General features: G+C 36.4%; 1 protein-coding gene and 1 long non-coding RNA gene across 7 annotated transcripts in view; one reads left to right on the top strand and one right to left on the bottom strand.

Annotated features, from left to right (window-relative positions):
* The window catches only part of RALYL (RALY RNA binding protein like), a 376,689-nt gene that overhangs the window by 14,863 nt on the left and 340,034 nt on the right, over nt 1-21,792 (bottom strand). For 3 of the 6 annotated variants that reach the window (XM_064390447.1, XM_064390438.1, XM_064390484.1), the window contains 4 exons: nt 18,880-19,043; nt 18,149-18,229; nt 9,849-9,962; nt 5,426-5,604 (listed from right to left, as the gene is read on the bottom strand). In XM_064390447.1, the coding sequence (XP_064246517.1) occupies nt 5,426-5,604; nt 9,849-9,962; nt 18,149-18,229; nt 18,880-19,043 (538 nt within the window). The remainder of the gene's footprint in view (nt 1-5,425; nt 5,605-9,848; nt 9,963-18,148; nt 18,230-18,879; nt 19,044-21,792) is intronic. The other 3 variants (XM_064390465.1, XM_064390457.1, XM_064390475.1) reach the window with 3 other exon arrangements.
* On the top strand, nt 11,514-13,650 carry LOC135281525 (uncharacterized). Its single transcript, XR_010348124.1, has 2 exons — nt 11,514-11,928; nt 13,299-13,650. It is a non-coding gene; the product is annotated as an uncharacterized LOC135281525 (long non-coding RNA).

Below are 21,792 nucleotides of genomic sequence, written 5' to 3'. Positions count from 1 at the left end.
CAACTAAAATATACTTAATAGAAAGGGAACTATAATTGTTGTTGAAATAACTGCTGTAAATCTACATTGTAACAAGAACTGGGCTTTTTATAGTCTCTGTGTCTTTAGTTCTAAAATAATTTAATAAAAATGCCTCTTAAGACATCTCATTAAAGTTGACTCATTATTGTGGAACTCCTATCTAATAATGCTTGTCTGGCTTCATTACTTTTAGCACAGCTACACCAGCATAAAAACGATGCTGTGGTTGTGAATATATCCTTCAAATTCCAACCAAGCACTAACCAGCATCTGATCTGAGCTATGACACCATAAATTTACTGCATTTGCATCACATACTACCAGAAAACAGCTTGCTGTACTGAATACTCAACTACTGGACCACTACCACGCTATTACTATTATAGTTATTTACTGTGAAAGGCTGACAGTTTGATAGGAACTATTATTCTCAGGCAATGTAATACATATATGAATGCTTGTGCATAATTCATTACAGTTAATTATTTTGTTGGTATTTTATTAACCATTGGCTAAAAGTGTTTTGTGGGTTTTTTTCCCAAATCTATACTACTTCAGGCTTTCAGTGAAGTAACCTGTAGCTACCTGCTTTATTTACAAGGGGGTTGCAATGACTTGATCAGTGCTTCTTCAGTGATCGATTAATACACTTTGAAGCAAGTTCAGAGAAGATATATGCAATGTTCTGGGTCTGCACTGGGTTGTCCATGTGCTAAATCAGCAGAATTAGGGAACCACCAAGCATGCTAATTCAGAAATGTTCTTCCTTCAGTCTTTCAGCTAGGCTGCACAATATTCATGCTATTTCTAATAAGAAGGGATTTGTTATAGAGGGACTGAGGACAAGCTGTTTCTTAAATATTGTAATGTGTTGGACTGGGTTGCAAAGATCACTTTTTTGTTTTCCGCTGTGCAGCCACAGGGCTAAGAAAAGGTTATTTTTTTTCCTTCCCACTACTTACAATTTAAAACCATGGCAGACACACATGACCTGCTTGATATCACTGGGGATTTGTATTTGGGTAATTTGTGACCTCTTTGTGATTTGTATGTGAACTTAATTTAGTAAACATAAAGATCTTTCTTCATGAGAGCCCATTTTCCATAAAATGGGATGGGTGTGTTGTCTTTATCACAACACTGTTGAGGGACAGTTTAATGCACTAGGAAGGAGCACAGGAATTTTGAGTTCACTGCTACAAGAAACTGTTCAATGTTATGAATGGAATGAAAGTCTGAATTATGGGTCCAATAAAATCCAGGATAACCAACTACTTGTTTTTTTACCTAAAAGGAGCAAAGGAAATAGACCTGAAGTTTTCAATCCCTCTCACTACCTCTGATGGTCAGTTAAGTGATTTAGTTAACTGACATGAATTGTAAAGTAAACTCAGGAGCTACATAATAAACCAGTGACTATTATTTATATATAAAACTACAAAGTATGCATGTCCTTGTACAGGCAAGAGTGAAAGGCCATGTGAGAGCATGTGGATGAATGCTTATGGCACACTTCACTGAGCAAATTGAAGCCATATTCATATTTAACATATTCATACATAGATGGATCATGTTTCTGAGACCACCTTTTAAAGAACGCTTCAGTAAGTTCTTTAAGAATTTTTCTAAAGAGATCCTTCAAGCTGGAGTGTCTGAAACACTGGAGACATTTACTGAGAGACACTTTTGGGCAAATAGTACAAAAGATACTTTCTCAAGAGGTGGTGTTTGATCACTACAGCAGGTGCCTTAATGCATCATGTCTTGAATTGGAGTTCAGATGGGCAATCATGTTACTGCTGTGTTAAACTTTTCACACTTTAGCTGAGCCATAATGACTGTTTGTGGGCATATCTTTAGTCATAGAAAATTACAATGCAAGGTTGAACAACATCCTGTTCTATATGGTGGAGGAAGAAGGTGTGCAGCTGTCGAGTGTGGTGTTTTGTGTGTGCAGTTGGGTAGACAACTGAAGGGTTCTGAAATCCATGCCTGACTTAACTCAGACTGTCTTTCTTTACAATTGATCTAGGTTGAAAGCAGGCGTGAGGATAGCTGCCATCACTCAGTTAATGTGCAGTAACCTGTTCCTTCAAATAGACAGTGTGTGAATTGAGAGAACTGATCCTACCACCTAAACCCACAGCATATATCCTGCATAGTCTTCCTTTTCAATAAAGAAATAAAGAAAGAAATGCATTTTTGAGTACTCTGCTGCAAAGATGGAGACCCAAATATGGATTCAGAGGCTCCATTGTGGCAGCACCAAGACTCTGGCAGTGGGCGTGACCTTTTTAAATATCTCCCTTTATTGACAGCCTTAGGAAAACAGAATTCTGTTCTGTAAACCTGCAACAGGTTTTGGGAAATGACCTCGCAGAAGATTTACAGACAAATCTGAAGAACTCACTAAAGGTTAAGATCTAAATTTAAGTAATTTCCCTGTTTCCCTCTATTAATACTTTTCATACTAGTGGACTAACAATTATATTTTCCTGCTGAAAGGATTTCAGGGCATTAGCTTTGCCTGTTTAAATATTTTTCTTTTCCTCTGCTGGTCTTAATGGTGAAAGAGAGTATTTTCTTAATCATTGTCTTAAATTTCTTTAGCTCTATATTTGGAAAACATTATAGATTTCATTTTAAATAAGCCTTTTGGAGGATTTTTTTTAAATTCCAAGTCTAATGTTACTATTTTACACAAAATAGTAACGTTTTTCTTACATGGCAAGTTTTTCTTACTGTTGTCATATTTAACATGTTAAATTCTTAACCTTTCTTTTGTTTTCTCAAAAGATTTGTATCTGCCTCCATTCCAAAATTACATATTTGCTCTTAGTCAGCTTTCTTTCCTAAATAATTTAGCTTTTATAAAACAGAATAACAACATCTCTTAGGACTAGCTTTATAACAAGCTTATATATCTATCTCCTTTTCTTTTGAAAAGACAGAGGGCAATTTCAGATAAGAGGACATGGAATAGGTAGAAGCAGACTGAATTGCCAAGTATTTCTACAGGTATATTCACTATACGTTTGGTAGTATTCTTACTGTCTTTCCCTTTACAAAACTATCAATGATTGTAGTAGGAACTAAATCTTATAGGAATTGGCCAGTATATCTACATAAATATATGTTAGTATAAAACAGTCTAAATTACAATATGCATCAAAAACTACCATCTTCATGTCATAAGTACAGGCTGATAGTGCTGACTGTTTGGGTAAAAACATAGTTCAATTTATAATTGCCTTTCTGTGGAAAGCACCAATACCCTGAGATTTCTTTGAAGCAATCCTTTGCTGAGCAATCCTTTATACTATCTGTTGCAACTTTGCATTCACTAATCTCCCTAGACTTTTCAAAAGAGGAAAGTGTTATTATCACATCGCAGCAGGCAGGAAAACTAAGGTGAAGTATCCTCTTCCAAAACTTGACGAAAATGGCAAGGGAGGATGAAAGGGACAGGGATTTTACATCAGTGTCAATCTTAGTTGTAAGCTTTAAAGTCTACAGTACTGCCAGCTTCCCAGCTAGAGAGTCCCAGCCTTTGGGAAGGTGAAAGGCATGAGGCTGACTGGCTCCACTGCCCTGGCATTGCACCAGGCTGCACCAGACTGAGAGGATGCACAGAAGTCCTCTTCCTTGGCCTTTCCTTGCTACCATCATGTTGGGATGGGGGGATGCCACTCATGCCAGGATGCAATGCAGAGGACCCCACTCTCCACATGCAGTGAGCTGCCTCCTCCCAGCACTGGTGTGCTTAGTGATGACAGGCAGAGAAACTGGAACTGGTTCCCTACCCCACCTTAGATGCATGTGTCAGACCACTGAGCTGTCTTTGGAGCTGTGTCTGCAACACACTGTGCTTCAGCTGATTCCCTAACGTGAATCTTGGAAAGGCCTTTTAACTTGGAAGCAGCAGTGTGCAAATGTGGCTGTGCCAGTTCCAGACTTACACTGCTAATGAATTCTGCCTGTGCTGCTTGCTTTATAGAGCCTTTCCTTCTGAGGCCTTTGATAGATGAAAAAATTCTTCTACTTTTTGTGTCATATAGTGTGGATATATGCTAAGTATGTCAAATCCACAGGGTGCAATGACAGCATTGATCAATCAATCTCTAATACACTGTATGCTAACATCCCCATCTAGTTGTCCGTAATGGGGAGTCTGGTGCCTAATTAGTGCAAAACTCACTATTCTTGTTAAACTCTGGTCAGCCCTATTGCAAAAATCACTTCAGCTGGTCAGCTATTAGCCATGGTGGGAGATTATATTTACAAGTATTTATTAATTACAAAATTTCAACTCCCTACAAATTCAGGGTGACAGCTTCTAACAGACATCCTGCATATCTGAAGAGGAGAACCTGTCTCTTTAATGTGATCTGTTCTACATTGCGTGTAAAAAGGTGAGGGAATACAGGTTATAGTAGATTCTTCTGGGAATAATGCTATTCAGGGTATAGAGATTCAAGTCTTGGGCTGGCTAATGGGACATAAACCTGAAAATTACAAGTAGGTTTAAATTGCATTTGCAGTAAGCAGTACAAACTACTGGTTATTCACATGCTGTTACTCCAGACTTGCTGTTGAATCTGCTGGGTCCCTTACTAACTGACTTCTGCTGCTTCACTAAAAGGTTTTTACTGTACACATGATTAAATATTTTCCAAATGCAAACAATGATAATGAGCAGGAAAAATTCTTTCAGCTGAAAGCAGAATAAGAAAACCAGGAAGGAAAGGAGAGTATTACAGAGGCTAAACCACTGTGACTCTTCCATTCTTATTAGGAATGCCTCTTACTTTCCAAATATTTTTTAATATTGTTCTAGAAGAACTTAGGAGTTTAGGACTGTAATGGTGCTAAATGAAATGCTTTTATTTAATGAAAGATGCAGCCTCAGGCTTAAAATCCAAACATTTCTTAGCCAAACATTTATTAAGGAGAAATCCTTCCATCAAAAAATCTGTATCTGCCAATACAGCCTGCAGAGTATACACATGGAAGATAGAGACTTGGGACTGTGGAAAGCAAGTGTTTAATAATGAAAAAGTTCGCCATTTTAGAATCTTATTAAATTTTGGAAAGCAGCATTAAAAAAAACCAGAAAAAATAGCACTCTATATTTTTACATATGTAAAATAATAAATGTAAACCAATTAAAATTACGTTTTATTTCCTTTCTAAAATCACCAAAGGTAGTAAAATATATTTGTCATATTTCTCCTCAGAAGTTCCTATGCTTAATTGATATTAGAAGTATGAGGCGTATAGGTCTAGACACTAGTTATGGAACATCACGGTGCTGCTCTGAGCTTATTTTGTTAATCCAGGCTGTTGGTTCTCTGTGGTTACTTGTAGGAACCATATAGACAAACAGGTCATGATTATTCCTTACCAGCTCATTGCTGCCATCCTCATCAAAATCCTCCTCTATCCCATCAGTCATATCTTCTCCATCCCCATCTGCATCTGGCCCTCCTTCAATTGGCTCTTCCGTAGAGTTATCTGCATTCTCTGATATGCATTCCTCTTGAATCAAATCAGCATTATCTTCCATTTGTTTCTTTTGGGCTTCTGTAAGGAAAACATACTCTATGGAGATTCAGTGACCTTTCCTATTGGTGGTAAAGGAAAGTGCTCTGAGAAGAAACCTAAACTTCCATCTCCAAATGTGCTAGATTTGTAAAATTCTCTGTGTTGATTTCTACCAGGCAAATGATTGAAAACTTTTCTTTCAAAAATTAGTGCATAAATAAATCACAATATTAATATGATCATCTACCACATTTATGCCATTCAGTGGATGAAGGCTTGATTTGCCAGTAGATCCAGATTTTTGATTTTCTGTATTTGACTTTGCCTTTGAATCCAATTGGCAAAGATGTTTATTCATGTGCAGCCAATGAGAAGTGTATAAATATCTATGCTCTGAGAAGCAGAAGGCCGTTAATTGCCAAAAAAATGAGTAAGAATTTGCATTAATTTACTGTGAATATATTTTAACAGTCATGCAGGTAATCAACAAATACTTTTAGACAGGTGAACATGTTTTTATGGAGTAAAGTATCTGTTACTCCTCATTGGTATAGTGTGCTGAAGTAACTGGAGAATGTCCCCCTCCAATCAACCAAATATTGGCTTCCTATCTTTTCTGCAAAGTGGTAAAAAAGAAAGGCCATTTCCATGGAGGCCTGAAGAATCTGTTCTGGTTGAATTCATGAGGGTAGCTGCATTGTTTTGACTAGGTATTAAGAAACTCCTGGATATGCTGAGGAACTTCATTCAAACAGCAGAAATCCAGAGGAAGATTGATAGAAGAATGACAGAGACAGACTGGGTAGAAGAACGTTTGGAGGGATCAGAGTCTTATTTCTATGCATGTCAGGAGTTTATATGAAACACTTTATGTACTCAGAGTGAATCAGGCCAGAGAATTGGTTGTATGAAGCTAGAAAAATAATGTCTTTTCAGTCTGAGGGTGATCGATGACAGAATTTCTAGAACAAAATATTTCTTCCTTTGTAAGACTGACTGCTCTGTAACACTAGTAGTTCAACACCTATCTTGTTGGACAACCAATGAATTAAGCGTTGCCTTGAAGCTCTGTATTTTTGAAGCTGTATTATTTATTTACCATAAGTTATTACCAGCTACACATACTATTCAAATCTGATGGTATTTTTCTGTTTCATAGTCTTAAACCAAGACATTTGTTTTACCATTTGACTTTGCACATTTATTTTGCCCCTTACATTCATCTCTTTAGTCTTCATTTGTCTTTAGTCCCTCATTTTCAACTTCACTTACTGAAGAAACAGAAAAATTAAGCTTTCCTCCTTCAGTCACCTAATGTCTTCAAAAAGATTCTTAGATTTAAAGAATACAAAAGTCATCTTAGACAGCTGCTCTGACAGTCCTGTAATCATATATATTAGCAGAAGATTCAGCCCCTGGAGCCTTTTCTTCTGTTGGTAAGGTGCTCCATACAATGTCATGCTAGTTAAAAGTGATTGTTTTACTTGCCTTATGCATAAGAAAATATGGATTGAATCATCTATGCCTTCTGTGTATGGCCCTACCACTTCCTGTCTTAAGCTGCTTCTGAGATCACTCAGCTCTGGCAATGACAACTGAATCAATTTTGGCTAAGGCTTTTAAAAACAAGGTTGCTGAATTGATAGACAATACATTTAAATGGGAAACCTTCTAAGATACAGCTGCTAAAAAATTAGGTCACTTAGTTAATTGTCTTAAACTCAAGTATCTAACTTTGAGCCTAATTAAAGCCTAATCTCTAATATTACAGGAAGAATAGTCTCTAAATTTTTCTTTTGCATGTCAGAACAGCTTATTCCCAGCTTCCCGGTTCAGATTTTTGCAAACAAAGGAGCTATTTCTACAGTATTCTTATGTACAGGAAATCCTATTTTCTATATTCCCCCTATTGGAAAGGTTAGGGGTTGATAATAGAAAAAGCCAGAACATCAGCTTTTACTGCAAGAAGAGTTTTCATGCAACTGTAGAGCAGTAACCAATGTATGCACTGAGCTTGTCCGGCCTGTAACATCACATTCCTCCAGATGTAAAAAGTTTTAGGATTAAAAATTAAATATTCTTCAGGAGAGCGAGTCAAACTTAGAAAACCAAAAGACCAAGATGATGGCTTGATTTTTGCTCTGTGCAAATGAGAAACAGATCCTCTCTCTGATCCCAGTCTTAGTGAGGCCACACCTTCTGGCAGAGGAAAATAAGAAATAACATTGCCAAACCATAGAGAAGGAACAAAATCATCTCATCATCTCCCACTTGAGACTCTAAATGAAATAGTTCAGCTATTGATGTAGCTTACACAAATATTTTTGGATCTGCATGCTAATAATCCAGGCTGCATAACTCTCTTCATCAGCTCAGAAAACTTAAATGGGGTTCCATTCTTACTGGTATCTTTGAGGTGTTTTTCTCCTCCCACCCTTCAATGGGAGGCAAAGAATATGAGGGATGGGTTCTGTGCCTGATGTTTTAAAGCATCAATATTTTGAAAACATTTTTTAATATCTGAGGATATTCATTGCATGTCTTCAGAAGCCATAAGACTGTGACTCAATACAAATCAACATTTTTCTTTTTGACCTGATTTCTACTTAAATAAGACCACTACAGTCCTTTAGAAAAAGTGAAAATTGAATATCAAGACACAATGATCTGTAGATTGTTTTGCATAGTAATGGATTTTTTATAAAAGCTCCCCAAGGTAGCACAATCAAGAGTATTTCAGTGCACAAGTGATTCATGGAATGCTTTGCAATTACATCTTCACCAATTATACCAACTTGTTTCCAACTTGCATAAAGTACAAAATAGAATCTAATGAATACATATTGTGCACAGATGTGAAAGAAGTAATCACACTCTCTACTAATGGTTTACCTTAGACTTGTAAAAAGCCCTTAACTTTGTGAGATAAACTGTAACAGCTGGGGGACTGGTCCTTGTGTATCAACTTAGAAAATTATTGTAAAGAAAAGGTAGGTTATTTTTCAAACAATTTTTTTTTTAAGTTACTTGGGAACAGGATGCATCCATATCTAAAGTCCTGTTTTGACTGTGTCAGGTTTGTAACCTTCAACTGCTAATCCCCAGTAATGTTTTAGACAATCTTGATGGAATTCTCTTTATGTGTCCTGATGGGTTTTTGGCTTCATGTAACTGACTACTGTCCAGACACCCAGGCAGTTGTGGATTCTGAGGCAGAATTTATTTCACACATTTCACACAAAATTCAGAAAAAGGTTTTATCACAGAATGGAGGGGTGAAAAAAATAATTGAGTTTTCATGAGATAAGGCATCCATTTCCATGCTGACTCTTACAAAATCAACTCACTAATATAAAGTTGTAAAAACTTTATATGTGATCTATAAGAAAATAGCAAAGAAAATGCCATAGATAGGCGTAAGAACTGAGTTTGTTTTTTATATATACCATGGTGAAAATACAACCTTATAACTCTCAGGATGACTTTAAAGTGCTGCCAGGTGAGATCATTCATCTAAGAAAATGAATAATGCACTGACTTCATTAAATTATGAAGTAGTATTGGATTTTTTCATTCCTAAGGTTTGACTAAAACCAAAACATTTTAAGCCAGAAAGAGGCTAAACTAGAGCTGTAACCAGTTTTATGAAGAAGCCTGAACTTCACTCAGTTACTGAGGCTGGAAAGTATCTCTGGGCTCTCCAAGTCCAATCCCTCTTCAAATCAGGGACAAACTCAAATTTTAGCCCAGGTCCATGGGTCCTGAGCCCAATGAGTTTTGAATGTTTCCAAGGATGGAGCCAGTATGGTCTCTCTGGTCAACTCACTGTACTGCTTAGTTGCATCTCTTTTCCTTATATCAAGCAGAATTTTTTTCCTTGCTTCAGCTTGTACCTATTACCTACTGCTTATTGCCCAGGCAATAATTCTTGATATACATGATCTATTAATACTTAATGTGCCTAGCACCACCATCCCCATGGTCAAAAACTTGTAGCTTAATTCTGCTCAGTCAGTTTTTTAGTGATGCCTTGTTTCCAGAACAACTAGAAAGATTATTTTTTCCTACTGCACCATAAAAAACAAGTCTTAAAGGATGATGTATGTTCTGTGAAGAATATTAATCTATTCTCCCAGTAGTTTTACCTGAGAGTTCATTTACCTTGTTTCAGGCCTCCATTAAGTACCAAAATTTCAAAATGCTTCAGTTCTCTTTGGTCTGTTTGCTTGATTGGTAACAAGGTTCTAATTTAATTCATTTTACTAAAAATGGCTTTTACCTACCTGCTTCAGCTTTTTGCTGCTTTTCAATCTTTTCCAGTCTCCCTAGCAAGGAGTCAATTTTTGTTTTGATTTGAGTTAATTCTTTCTTGATTGTTTGCAACTCATCTGATTTCACTGTGGAAAGAGAGCAAAATGCAAAACATGAAATAAACTATATTTGTGGTAACGTTCCCCCCCACCAAGCAAAACATATTCTTTTTTTCTTTTCTGTCTAGTAGAAAGTCAACTCTCTCATTTTTGTCAATATTTTCTGAGATTTATCTTTTAAAATTAATGTTGTTAGTTAAAAATGCAGAATCCTAGAAACCACAGGATTCTAAGCCTTATTGGCAAGAGTTCATGAAAGGCGTGTTGCTCAGTAATAGTCATTTCAGGAAGAACACCTCAAAAATATCTTCATAAATCCAAGCAACTTTTACTTAAAAACAGCCTATAGTGAAAGAAAAATTCAAATATGATAGACAGATCACAGTCTTGAAATGTTATTTTGCTGAGTTCTTTTGGAATAATATTGACAAAAATAAATAGATCCCTTACAGTATGTATTTGTTAGCAAGAGTGAATGGTAATATAAGTACTATGGCAGCCAGGAATTCCAGGTTATGTTCCAGCCAAGAACTCATTGCAGGAGGTGTCATGTTTTGTTGCTTCAAAAGCTTTCAGTTCAGTTTCAGTTGGCAATTTCTTGTACTTTTACCAGCTATGGGTAATATATGAAAATATTTCATTTTATGATCACATCCAAGGATGTGAATGGAGGCATCATGTATAAATTATTAGTGAAATTTCAAAATCTTTATTGCACTGCTTTACTCTTCATTTTTATTTATTAATGTGCTCCCATTGTCTAACCTAAGAAGGAGTAACTGCATTGGAAATGTTTTGGCTTCAAAATAAACAGTGCTGCAGCCCTCATAAATTACCTCATTATTTTGGCATTATCAGAACATATGCTGTATGATCAGAAGGTGGTCCAAACAAATACACTTGCCCTGTTTGTGCTAGGAAGCCTGGGAAAAGGGGTGTTTGCTATGAAGAAGAACGTATTCCCTTTCTGTCAAAAGCGTCTTCTGGCTGCATCTTGCTGCATGAGTCCTGTTCATTGATGATATTGGCCATGTCTGTTATGGTGTCTCAGGTAATTTGTATTGGGCAATGAATCTTATGGTGTAGTGTGAAGACAAGCTATTGCCTGATTCAGTGATAGTTGATGAGTAGGTGTTTGCTTCAAATTAGCCTTATTCCAAACTTGTAGCATATTCACTGAGGCTGAAATGAAAGATTTTTATCTTGGAGTTTGGGCCATGTGCATGAAAATATAACATGTCAGCTAAAAACCATAGGTTGCTATATGCAGTATAGCACTTGTTTAATTGTGCTCATATTGCGAATATTATCTCACAGTATAGGCTGAAACCTCTGATCTCACATGGAATGAACAGAAGGACTTAAAGAAAAAAACCCATGAAACTAACCTTTGTGCTAGACTCTTATATGCTATATGGTATTTGATGGAATTATTTTATGTATTTATAGAATGAGGGTTGAAAATGTTCTTAGAGAAATAATGGGTCATTCTCCAATCCCACAGATCCGAAACATACTGCTAAGAGTCTGACAACTACATGCTTAGAAGGTTACTGATTCCCGAGGGCCAGTGGATGGTCCATGTTGGAGTAGCAAGGTAGCTCAGAATCCAGAGTGAAATGCTGAGGAATGCTAAGTGCTGGCAGCAACCCCTATGAAGCCTGTTGGCAACACATTCCATGCAGCCAAACTGTTGTGTCAAGGGAACGCTCCCTTGGCTGACAAACTGCAGGCTGGTCAGGCCTGAAAGGTCAGACCCAGAAGTGACACTGCAAGGACCTAATGGTATTTGTTTCCAGTCTTCTAAGCAAAGGAGAAGACATTTGCACTTCTGAGTTTGACGAGGAAACATGCTCATGCCTAGTGCTGCTATTCAACTCAGGTCTGCTGCACAGGGGCTTCCATGTGGTGTTTCTGGAAAAGCAACGCCTGGAAGAAGATGGCTCTAGAAGGAACAAGACAACAACAAGGATTCAAGGAACAAACCAAAGTGGTAAAGGAGAAGGGGGTGTTGGGCAACAGATGACTGAACATGAGCCAGTGTGTGTGCCTAGGTGGCCAAGATGGCCAGTGGCATCCTGGCCTGTATCAGCAGCAGTGTGGCCAACAGGACCAGGGCAGTCATTGTCCCCCTGTACTGAGCACTGGTGAGACACCTTGAGTGCTGTGTTCAGGTCTAAGCACCTCAGCTGAAGAAAGACTGAGGTGCTGGAGAGTCTCCAGAGAAGGGCAATGAAGGCAATGAGGCTGATGAAAAATCTAGGGGGTAAATAACATGAGAAGTGTTTGAGGGGGTTGGGGTTGTTTGGCCTGGAGACCTTATCACTCTGTACAACAAACTGAAAGGAGGTTGAAGATAGGTGGGAGGTGTCTACTTCTCCCAGATAACTAGTGATAGGGCAAGAGGACAGAGTCTCAAGCTGCACTTGGGGAGGTTCAGATTGGATGTTAGAAGTAATTTCTTTATGGAAATGATTGTTAAACATTGGAAATGACTGCCTAGGGAGTCACCATCCCTGGAGGTGTTCAAGAAACCACTGTCTGACATTAATGCTCTGGTCCAGTTGACAAGGTAATGAGCAGTTAAAGGCTGAACTGGACAATCTGGAGGTCTTTTCCAATCTAATTGATTCTATGATTCCGTGATCATAGAGTCATTTGCTTCAACTTAACACTAAAAACGACTGAAAGAAAAAAGAAAAAAAATCTCAACCAGTCTGCACAAGTGCCAAACTTTCATTTTGTTTCCAATATTGTGATGGTGTAATTATTTGAACTGCTTATTGTTTTACCTTGTGAAGGATTGTACAAGTCTTCAAAAGTATTATCCTAGAGAAATTCCATTCTCAATTATAGTGTAGTGGGTATTTCTGTAGCAAGCAGCAACTACTAAAGACAAATTATGAAGGACCCTGACGAAAAGTAACTTGAGCATGAGCCAGATCTTTTCCTTGTCACAGTTTAACTGCATCCAGCAAATGAGCACCACACAGTTGCTCTCTTCCCTCCAACATCCAGAAGGATGGGGGGAAGAAAATAAGGAGGGTAAAAGTGAGAAAACTCATTGAGATAAGAACAGTTTATTAATTGAAATACAATATAATGATGATAATAGTAATAATAATAGTAACAGTAGTAATAATAATAACAACAATAATAACAACAACAATAATAATAACAACAACAACAACAACAACAATAATAATAATAATAATAATAATAATAATAATAATAATAATAATGAAAGACAACAGAAAAATAAAGTCCAAGAAATAAAAGTAATGCAAATTAAAACAACGACAGATAACGTTCAGGTGTCCTGAACAAGCCCTGACCATCCTTCCCCTTAATTTATTTTTGCAGATGATACCACAGCCTGGAACATTTCTTTGGCCATCTGGGTTTGCCTGTCCCAGATGTGTCCCCTCCCAGTTTCTTGCGCATCCCTATCCTCCTCATTGGTGTCATCAACACTGTTTCCAGCACAAATTCACAACACAGCCCCATAGTAGCTACTGAAAAGAAAATTGACTCTGCCCTGGCCATACCCAGCACACCACTCTACCCAGCACTTGTGAGGCCACATCTGGAGCACTGTGCCCACCTCTGGGCTCCCCAGTACAATAGGAAATGAAGAAGACAAAGACAGACTCTTCTCAGTAGACCCCACTGAATACCTTTGGCATAAATTAAAGCACATGGAATTTCATCTAAACATGAGAATTTTATTTTTTCTTTCCATGGGTGTGGTCAGACACAGTCCTGGGAAATTTGTTTTGCAGGACGCTTGCAGCACAGGAGTCCAGAGGCCCCTTCCAATCTCAACCATTCTGTGGGTCTGTGATAGCACTTGACAAGAACTTCAGGCTTTTAAAGCAGTATTATGATAAAGATAAAATGTAAAGATTATAAATTCTGTGCTCTAGGTGTCCTGCTTTGACTATATAAATTCTCCTTTAAAACATCATGTATTTTTTTAAGTTGATCTCAGGCAAGAAATAAAGCCGTTGGTAAACATGACACCAGAACTGTGTGTATTCAAAATATCTATTCATCTGCTTTTGAGCAATAGAGTAGGAAATTAGAGTAACTTACTCTTTGGGAATTTTTTTCCCAATTAACAGATAAAATAAAGGACAGAAGATAACAGAAATGCACATATTGAATGGGAAAATAATTATTAATGAAATTAGTAATGGCTAAATATCTTCAACAACTCTGATGCAAAAATGTAAATAAACAGGTGATATTTCCTGATGACATGAAATTGAAAGGTATCATTTATTCAGAGTAAATTGGAATGGAAAAAGAGGTCAGGTGATTTAAAGGAATGATTTGTTAGGAAAAAAAAGATAAGATTTCACTGAAAAAACCTCTACACTTAACAACAGAAATCCTACTTTTAGCACCAAGGCTCATCAGCAGAAGAAGACAGTGACAGAATTATCCTTGGGTTGATAACAGAATATCACTATCTGCAACCATGAGAAGGAAAATGCAGCGCTAGGGCATGTCAAATGATGTATTGCTAAGGATGGAGAAATGTTTTTTCTCTCTATGAGGACCTGGTGAGTACAGGTTGAATCACTGAATTCTAGCAGGTACATGTGGAGAGCAGCTGTGAAGATGACCATAAAAATGGAAAGCCTTTAGTGTGACAGAAGCATTTTTCTTGTTTGTTGAAGACAAAAAAGGTAAAAAAAAAATAACACTTTTATGCTAAGGCAGTGTTGGAACAAAAAAAGAGAATATGAACAAATGAGAAAAAAAATAAGCTGGAAATGACCAGAAACAGAAAAAAACCCAAACCCTGACTATTTTTAAGATCTTAAAGGATTAGATGATGATGCTACTTGCAAGAGTAAGGAATTTGAATCAGTGACACTTTCTAGCCCTTTGTGGCCTTCTAAAATGCATCTTTCATTGAAGCCTCTAACACCAAAGTAGACAGTCACATCCAGTGCATTATAAGAGGAATAAAATTAAGGTAAATTGCATTTTGAAAAATGAAAGTGCTACTGTTGAACTATAGCTTTTTGTGAAACGTATTTTTTTGCCTAACTGCAAATTGATTCATCCACAAAGCATGATTCAGATTTCTTTGGGAAGAAATGCCATATATTTTTAACTAAGCCCTTCATGTTTAATAAAAAAAAAATTATCATATTTTATTACTGTAGATATCACTGAAAAATGGATCAGCTGAAGAAGCTAAATATAAACTCTATGAGTCAAAATTAATTCATTTAAAGACATAATTCAATGCATATTTTAAAGTCTGAAGTGTCCACTCCTTAATTTCAAGCACACAGATTATAAAATATTTGATTAATATTTTCCTCATGATTTCAGATGTGTAAAATTAAAGTGCACACTCTGAGTGCTTCAATTTCTACATTGTAATAAAAAGTGAACTCTTCCCAGTTCTAAACAGCAATTGGAATGTACTGCTTCATACCATTAACATGAAGACCTACTATGTGTGATTTATCCACCAACATGTTTAATTTTGTGAGTTCTGTAATTTGGAAATGTTGATTTATGTGCTTCTAGTCTTTGGACTTAAAGAGAAAACAAAATATTGATAACTGTTCTGGAAAAATTATGGATTTAAGAAAGGAATAAAATCTTCCTAATGTATTTTATGTTTTGGAAGTAGATTTAAAACATATATTGTCACTTTTTGTTCAAACAGGAGTTTACTGTGCCGGCATATATTATTTCTGCAGATATGCTCATCAATTAGCAAGGCATTTTTGATACTACGTTTTTTTGTAATATCTTTGTGCAACAATAAACTTCTGCCTTTAGATTTCTGCTTTTTTGAAGTGAGTCCTTTTGATTCAGGTGGTTTCACTTAGGTGTCTCCTGTGTTCTGACCTTTAATATGACATGTATGGGTTCATTTTCTGGATCCTGTCTGAGTGTGAACAGTTATATCTATGAGATTTCTACTTACATGTGAAAGGTCTTGTAAGGGAAGTGATTTCATGAGAGTTTTGATATATGGGGGTGAAATCTTCCAAGCATAGTCAATACCATTTTGACATTGTTAATTCTAGACTTGCAATTGGGTGTTTTGTGGTCTTATATTTCATTAAACTCAAAATAGCTTCCTTCCCATGAACTATGTTTCTCCTTATTGAAGAATTTGTTGAATGTTTCTTGAATGATTCTCCTTATTTACGTAACAATAAATTAACATTAGAATTGACAGTGCATTAGTTCAAAGGGTTCAGATTAGCAGTGTAGAGTAAGGAGCTACAAAATATTAAATTGCTTTCTCCCACAATTCAATATAACCAACTTTTCCAAGAAAATGGCAAAGGAAGTTGCAAAACATACCTTCTCTACTTTTCAAATTGAAGTTTTAAGGGAATGGCTCCACTACTTCTCTGATGAAGTACAATAAGCTGATTACATTCCTGTCCAAGTCAACAAAATCATGTTTCTACATTTGTGATGTGTTGACTGGAATTGACAAAAAGGGAAGTAATTCTATGGAAAAATTAGGCATGAACATCTGTATACTGGGTCTCTGACACCTTTTAAAGATGCTGCCTGCAGAAATATTTTATGCAATTTATTTTTTCACAATAAAAATCTGCATTTTTTCCAATTGTCATTGTAATGAATTGAGGATAGAAACCTAACACAGGTCAAAAAGCCCATGTTTTAAGTGATGCATCTTGCAGCTCTCCCTTCAGTTAAAGAGGTGCATCCAAGGATGATCTTGTCACCTGGAGCTCTAAGACTGACACGTAGAATTCAGATCACACCTGAATACACTGAAGGATACCTCCACTGGAGAATAACACTGTCTGTTTGGATCTCGACACTCCTGATTGCACTTCCATTAAATAATTTATAGTTTCTGCAATATTTGCCATATTTTGCAGGTAGTGTTTTGGAAATCTTATAGCAAGTGCCTGTGGACAGTTGGACTAGGGTTGAATCCTATAACCTATTCTATGCATTATTTAGGTCCTAACACAATATTACAAACCATTTTTTGAAATGTAGAAGATATAAAGCAAACTTTCAGTAGTTCTGAGGAACAAATATCTGTATCTTAATGTAATATTCTCTGCCTCATTCACTACAATAGAAATTCAGGTTTCTGGGTGAGAGCTTTTCTTGACATCTGTTGGGATACAAACACTAATATCCTCAGCTCTCTAGAAGAATTTTATAGTTATTCTTGGTCTGGACAATGAGAAAAATATATAAAAACTTATTTGAAAATAAACTCTCTTTTCATGGCAAATGTATCTAAGAAGCCTATTGTTATTAATGCATACTGTAGGACAATTAGTCGTTTGAATGCACTGATACTACTAAGTATTCATATAGATAAGACAACAGAAAATGGTGAACAAATGAGATCTAACTACAGGTTTAATTCACTGTGTGAAAACCCAGAGGTCCAAGGACTGAAAAGGACTAACAAAGTAATTTAAGTTCAAAGTTTCCTAAAGTGATCTGCTTCCTTTCTTTTAAAATAATAGAAGAAAACATCATTTATTTCTTAAAATATTGAGGAAAGGGTTACTTCAAAGTGAGTATGAAAATGTGTAAGCTCATGTTCATTCTCCAGAGAACAAAGGAAATATTGCTACTCCCAGACATCCTTTTAGGGTCTGAGTGAGCTTCATAATATAACACCTAAATTTAGATGTCTTCCTGTGTATTAGGCATCAAAGCTCTTGTTAGTGGTAATGGACATCCAGCCCATTCATCCCTGGAGGCTTGGAAGTGATTTAACTGTACACGCAACAGAGGCTCTCTGTCAAAACATTATCCTTTCCAAGGAATGTCTAGAACTCTTTGTTCCTGAGTGCACAACATTATCTTTAGCTGCTTTTGTCACATGTCCATTTTTTCAATCACATGCATTTACACGTTTATTACATGTTTTCCTTCCAGGTCTCTGATATCGTCAGGTCATACAATAGGATCAAGAATGGATCCTAATGGGTTCATGAGGTCCATCCTTCTTTATTTGGTACAAGCACGTAAGATTTGAATATGTTATTCAAACAGAGTATATAAATGGGTCCTGTAGATGCCGTAATTAACTCCTCTGGCAGCAAGATGTACTGTTGATGAGTTCACCTATTTAATGGCAAGACAGCATGGTGTTTTGCTGGCCACTCTAGTACTGCAAAAGACTTACTGCAGTTGCTTAATTCTTTCTAATATCTGATCCCTACCTGATCTTTCTCTTCCTCTTCCAGTGATGCTTCCAAGGACAGTATCACTCCACATAAGGGGCAGGGGAAGACGGGTGGGTGCTGAAAGATGCACGAAGAGGACGATGAAGTTCCCAGGACATACTAGGGAGTGGGGAGCTTGGTGAGCTTGGAGGAGGGAATGCCTATTGCTCATCAGCTCCTCTAGGGCCAACTCACTAAAGAAGGGTTAAACAAGCCCAAGTTGCCAATCCTGTTTTGAACTTCCTTTAACACAAAGACACTGCCTCTTTCTACACTCAAAGGATTCTGGTAAAAAAGAATACACATAACCCAACCTCCCCTGCCCCCCACCAAGTCCACCCCCACCAGCTTGCATATAACCTCAGGTCTCCACAGAAATCAATGTGCCTCTGTTTATAACAAGATTATTATGTTTTTTTTTTTATTAACAACAGTTCATGAGATCTCACGGTGAATGAGCAGTCAGGTTGAGAGGAGATTTTTTTAAAGCCGTTTTCTGAGGCTAAGGGAGCAGGTCAAATGTTGAAAGAATTTCCTTAAATGTCATCAATGTGCTCCTTGACTTGCAGGAGAAGGTGGAAGCTTTGCTAAACAAACCAGTTTTTCAAGCTAGAAATTTAGGCTAGGAAATTACTGCAATAGGTTTGTCTGTATAGTGGAAACTATCTGTTTGAAGAAATTGCTAGAATCATTGTTTCAATAATATTCAACTGATATGAGCAACTCACATTTGGATCCTGAGGAAGAAGTCCCACTTGAAGTGGACCGTGATGCTCCCTTCATGGAGAAAACCCCTTTGCCTCTACGAGTTGTTGTCACAGCCACACGAGGACGTTTGAGTGGAATCACTGCACGGGGCGGTGGGGGGACACGGCCATGGTAATCAAACAACCTAGAAAAGATTAAGTCAGCTGGACTCCATAAAACCCTCTGTGATTTCATGTCATGGGAGCTATGTCAACTAAATTTGTATGTTATCTGAGAAAATTACCCTTTGAAACTGTAATCACTTTATATCAAGTCAAATTAAATTTCAAGGACCTCTGCACATTAAGTGCCTTATTCAGATTTCAGTCACACACTGGTGCACAGACCAGCTCAGATTTTTTGTGTGTCATTCAAATGAAGGATGTATTTCAGGACTCTGCAATTTGCCGTATGGAAAATCCATAACTTGCTTTCCACAGGTCCACATAATTTCATTGTTCACGGCCAACAGCAGTACATTTCGTTGTGACATTTCAGCTCCTTTATTACATGCATGGCTTAAATTCTAGTTTTCTATCTGCTGTTCTTAAAGATAGAAAAGTAAAGTACAAAAGAACTTTCCTGAAGACAACCATCACCATAAAGCAATATTCTGCAGTTTCTGAAATAACAAGAGTCTTTGCATATGTTCTTTCTATTGCAGGATGAATTGGTGTAGAAATACTAAAATATCCAAGCATGCTTAATTTAAAAAAAAAAAAAGTTCAGACCAAAACCACTGTAGCAGGCAGATATTCAGACTTTTAACCAAAGATATTCTATGACAAAAATGAACTTTTGATTCCAAACAGAATAGCCTAATCCTAAAGATACAGTTATCAATAACAGATAACTAATCTGTGTAAAGGGAAATAAAGGCAGTAAAAAATGTAATCAAAGCTACAGATATATTTAGAACATAAAATATATGGGTTCTGGATATGATAGGTCAGGAGAAGAAAGTTCAAAAAACAAAGATTTCCAGTTCAGAGTCTGAAGCAGATGGATAAGCAACATCCTCATAAAATATTCTCAAATTTACTTGCAACTAGTAATTATGGAAATTTATAACCGCATGCTTAATTTTCACAGTTGTGAATACTGTCACCCAGCTGGGCAGATAGATACACATTTGAAAACAGATACACAAGCAACAGTAATTCACTCACCACAGCATCTAACAATATGATGAACAGAGCACAGAGTTAAATTTAAATCTTCTAACTCAATTTTTGGTAAGTACATACCTAGTACTTAAATCAAACCACACTTCTGTCTGTACTGTAATCCTACAGACAGTGTAACCATCTCCCTCCTTTTCCATAGCTGCCTACAAAATGTGATGCAGAGATCCTGTTACACTCAATGACTGAAATCCATGGCCTCAAATATTCCCACAAATAAGCAGCTTCTAGCCATTGTTACCATAACTAAAGAATTGTGTGTGAAGATGGACACTAAACCATTTTTTTCTACTTTTAACACAAATATTAGTGTTTATTGCCAGTCATCATTTATCATATTAAATGATCTGCAGGTTGGTCATAAACTTCTTTTTGATATTACTGGAAAAAAATGTTTCTGAATGCTATAAGCTGTCATGCAAAAGTTCATAATATGATTATTAGTTTGAATATGATTTCTTTTAGCTTTCAATTGTTTTTGTTTAGATAATATAGTGAAAGGTGAAACTATGCTTCCTTTTCTCTAAATATATGAAAGAACATTTATCTAAATGACTGTTATCAGTCTCTTCCTACTTTTGTTTGTGAAATTTTGCAAATCTTTTGGCCTTGGTATTTCATTTGTCCTGTTCTGTATATTCCAGTAATATGCTTTCTTTTAAAAAACAGTGCTTCCATTTATAGTTTTGAAGCACCATGCCTGTTTTTCTTGTGCCTGTAATATGAGAAATGATAAAGAGAAATGCTCAGTTTCAAAGCAATTCTTTGTCCCAATAATCACTAGTGTGCATACAACTATGCCTTTTCTTTCAGTCACTCTTCTAAATTTACAGTTCTGATCTTGCCAATCTATCTTCATATAGATTTTATTTTAAATAACTAACCATTCCTGACACCTGTTTTTGACCTCATATGCAGGTTTTCTACCATAGAAGTTCTGCTGTCTTAATTCTAAAAGACTTCTAAATTAAAAAAAATTACTATTGAATAGACTTATGGATACATTTCACTGTCAATGGTTTTACATAACAACACAATTGTCAAGAGATACACCAATAAACAACCCTTAACGTCAATACATTTAAAAAAATTTTTTTGTTTTTTCTTTTTTTGTGAAAATTAACCATTACAGTTTATAATTTCTGCTACTCATAAAATACAGAATTGAGGAAAAAATTAGATATATACCTTTAATATTCATGTGGCATAGATGAGAAACACTATTCTGTTTAAAAACATGCAATTCCACAGATGAAATTCAGAGCTGTAACCTTGGAAAAAATAAATAAAAGCCTATGGAAATTAACTTTTTACAGGATATGTGCTACTCCTACTGCAAAGGCTGGACTGAGCAGGATTAAACTGTTTTGATGGCTTTTACTTCGTATGTTCATAGGCTATGCTATATCTCACTATTTCTAGCATTCTCTAGAGGGGGCATGGTGGTTTATATGCAAAACTAAAACTATTGTTTAGTTTTCTGGTAAAACTAACACACATCAGGAGAAACCCACATCAGGAGAAAACAAATATGAAAAAATCGTTTCTACATTTTTCCTACTATGTTCCTAAGCAGAAAGATATATAGCACATGCCAGCTTAACTTCTGGGTGTCTTCTGTGTTTTGTCCCCTGCTACTGTGCATTGCTTTACATAGTAGAAATGTTCAGATTAGAAACCTGTGAAAAAGCCTGTGAAATACGTTCAGAA

The sequence above is a fragment of the Passer domesticus genome, chromosome 1 (genome assembly GCF_036417665.1).
Source record: "Passer domesticus isolate bPasDom1 chromosome 1, bPasDom1.hap1, whole genome shotgun sequence".
Lineage (NCBI taxonomy): Eukaryota > Metazoa > Chordata > Aves > Passeriformes > Passeridae > Passer > Passer domesticus.
This window is presented reverse-complemented; position numbering and strand designations above follow the sequence as displayed.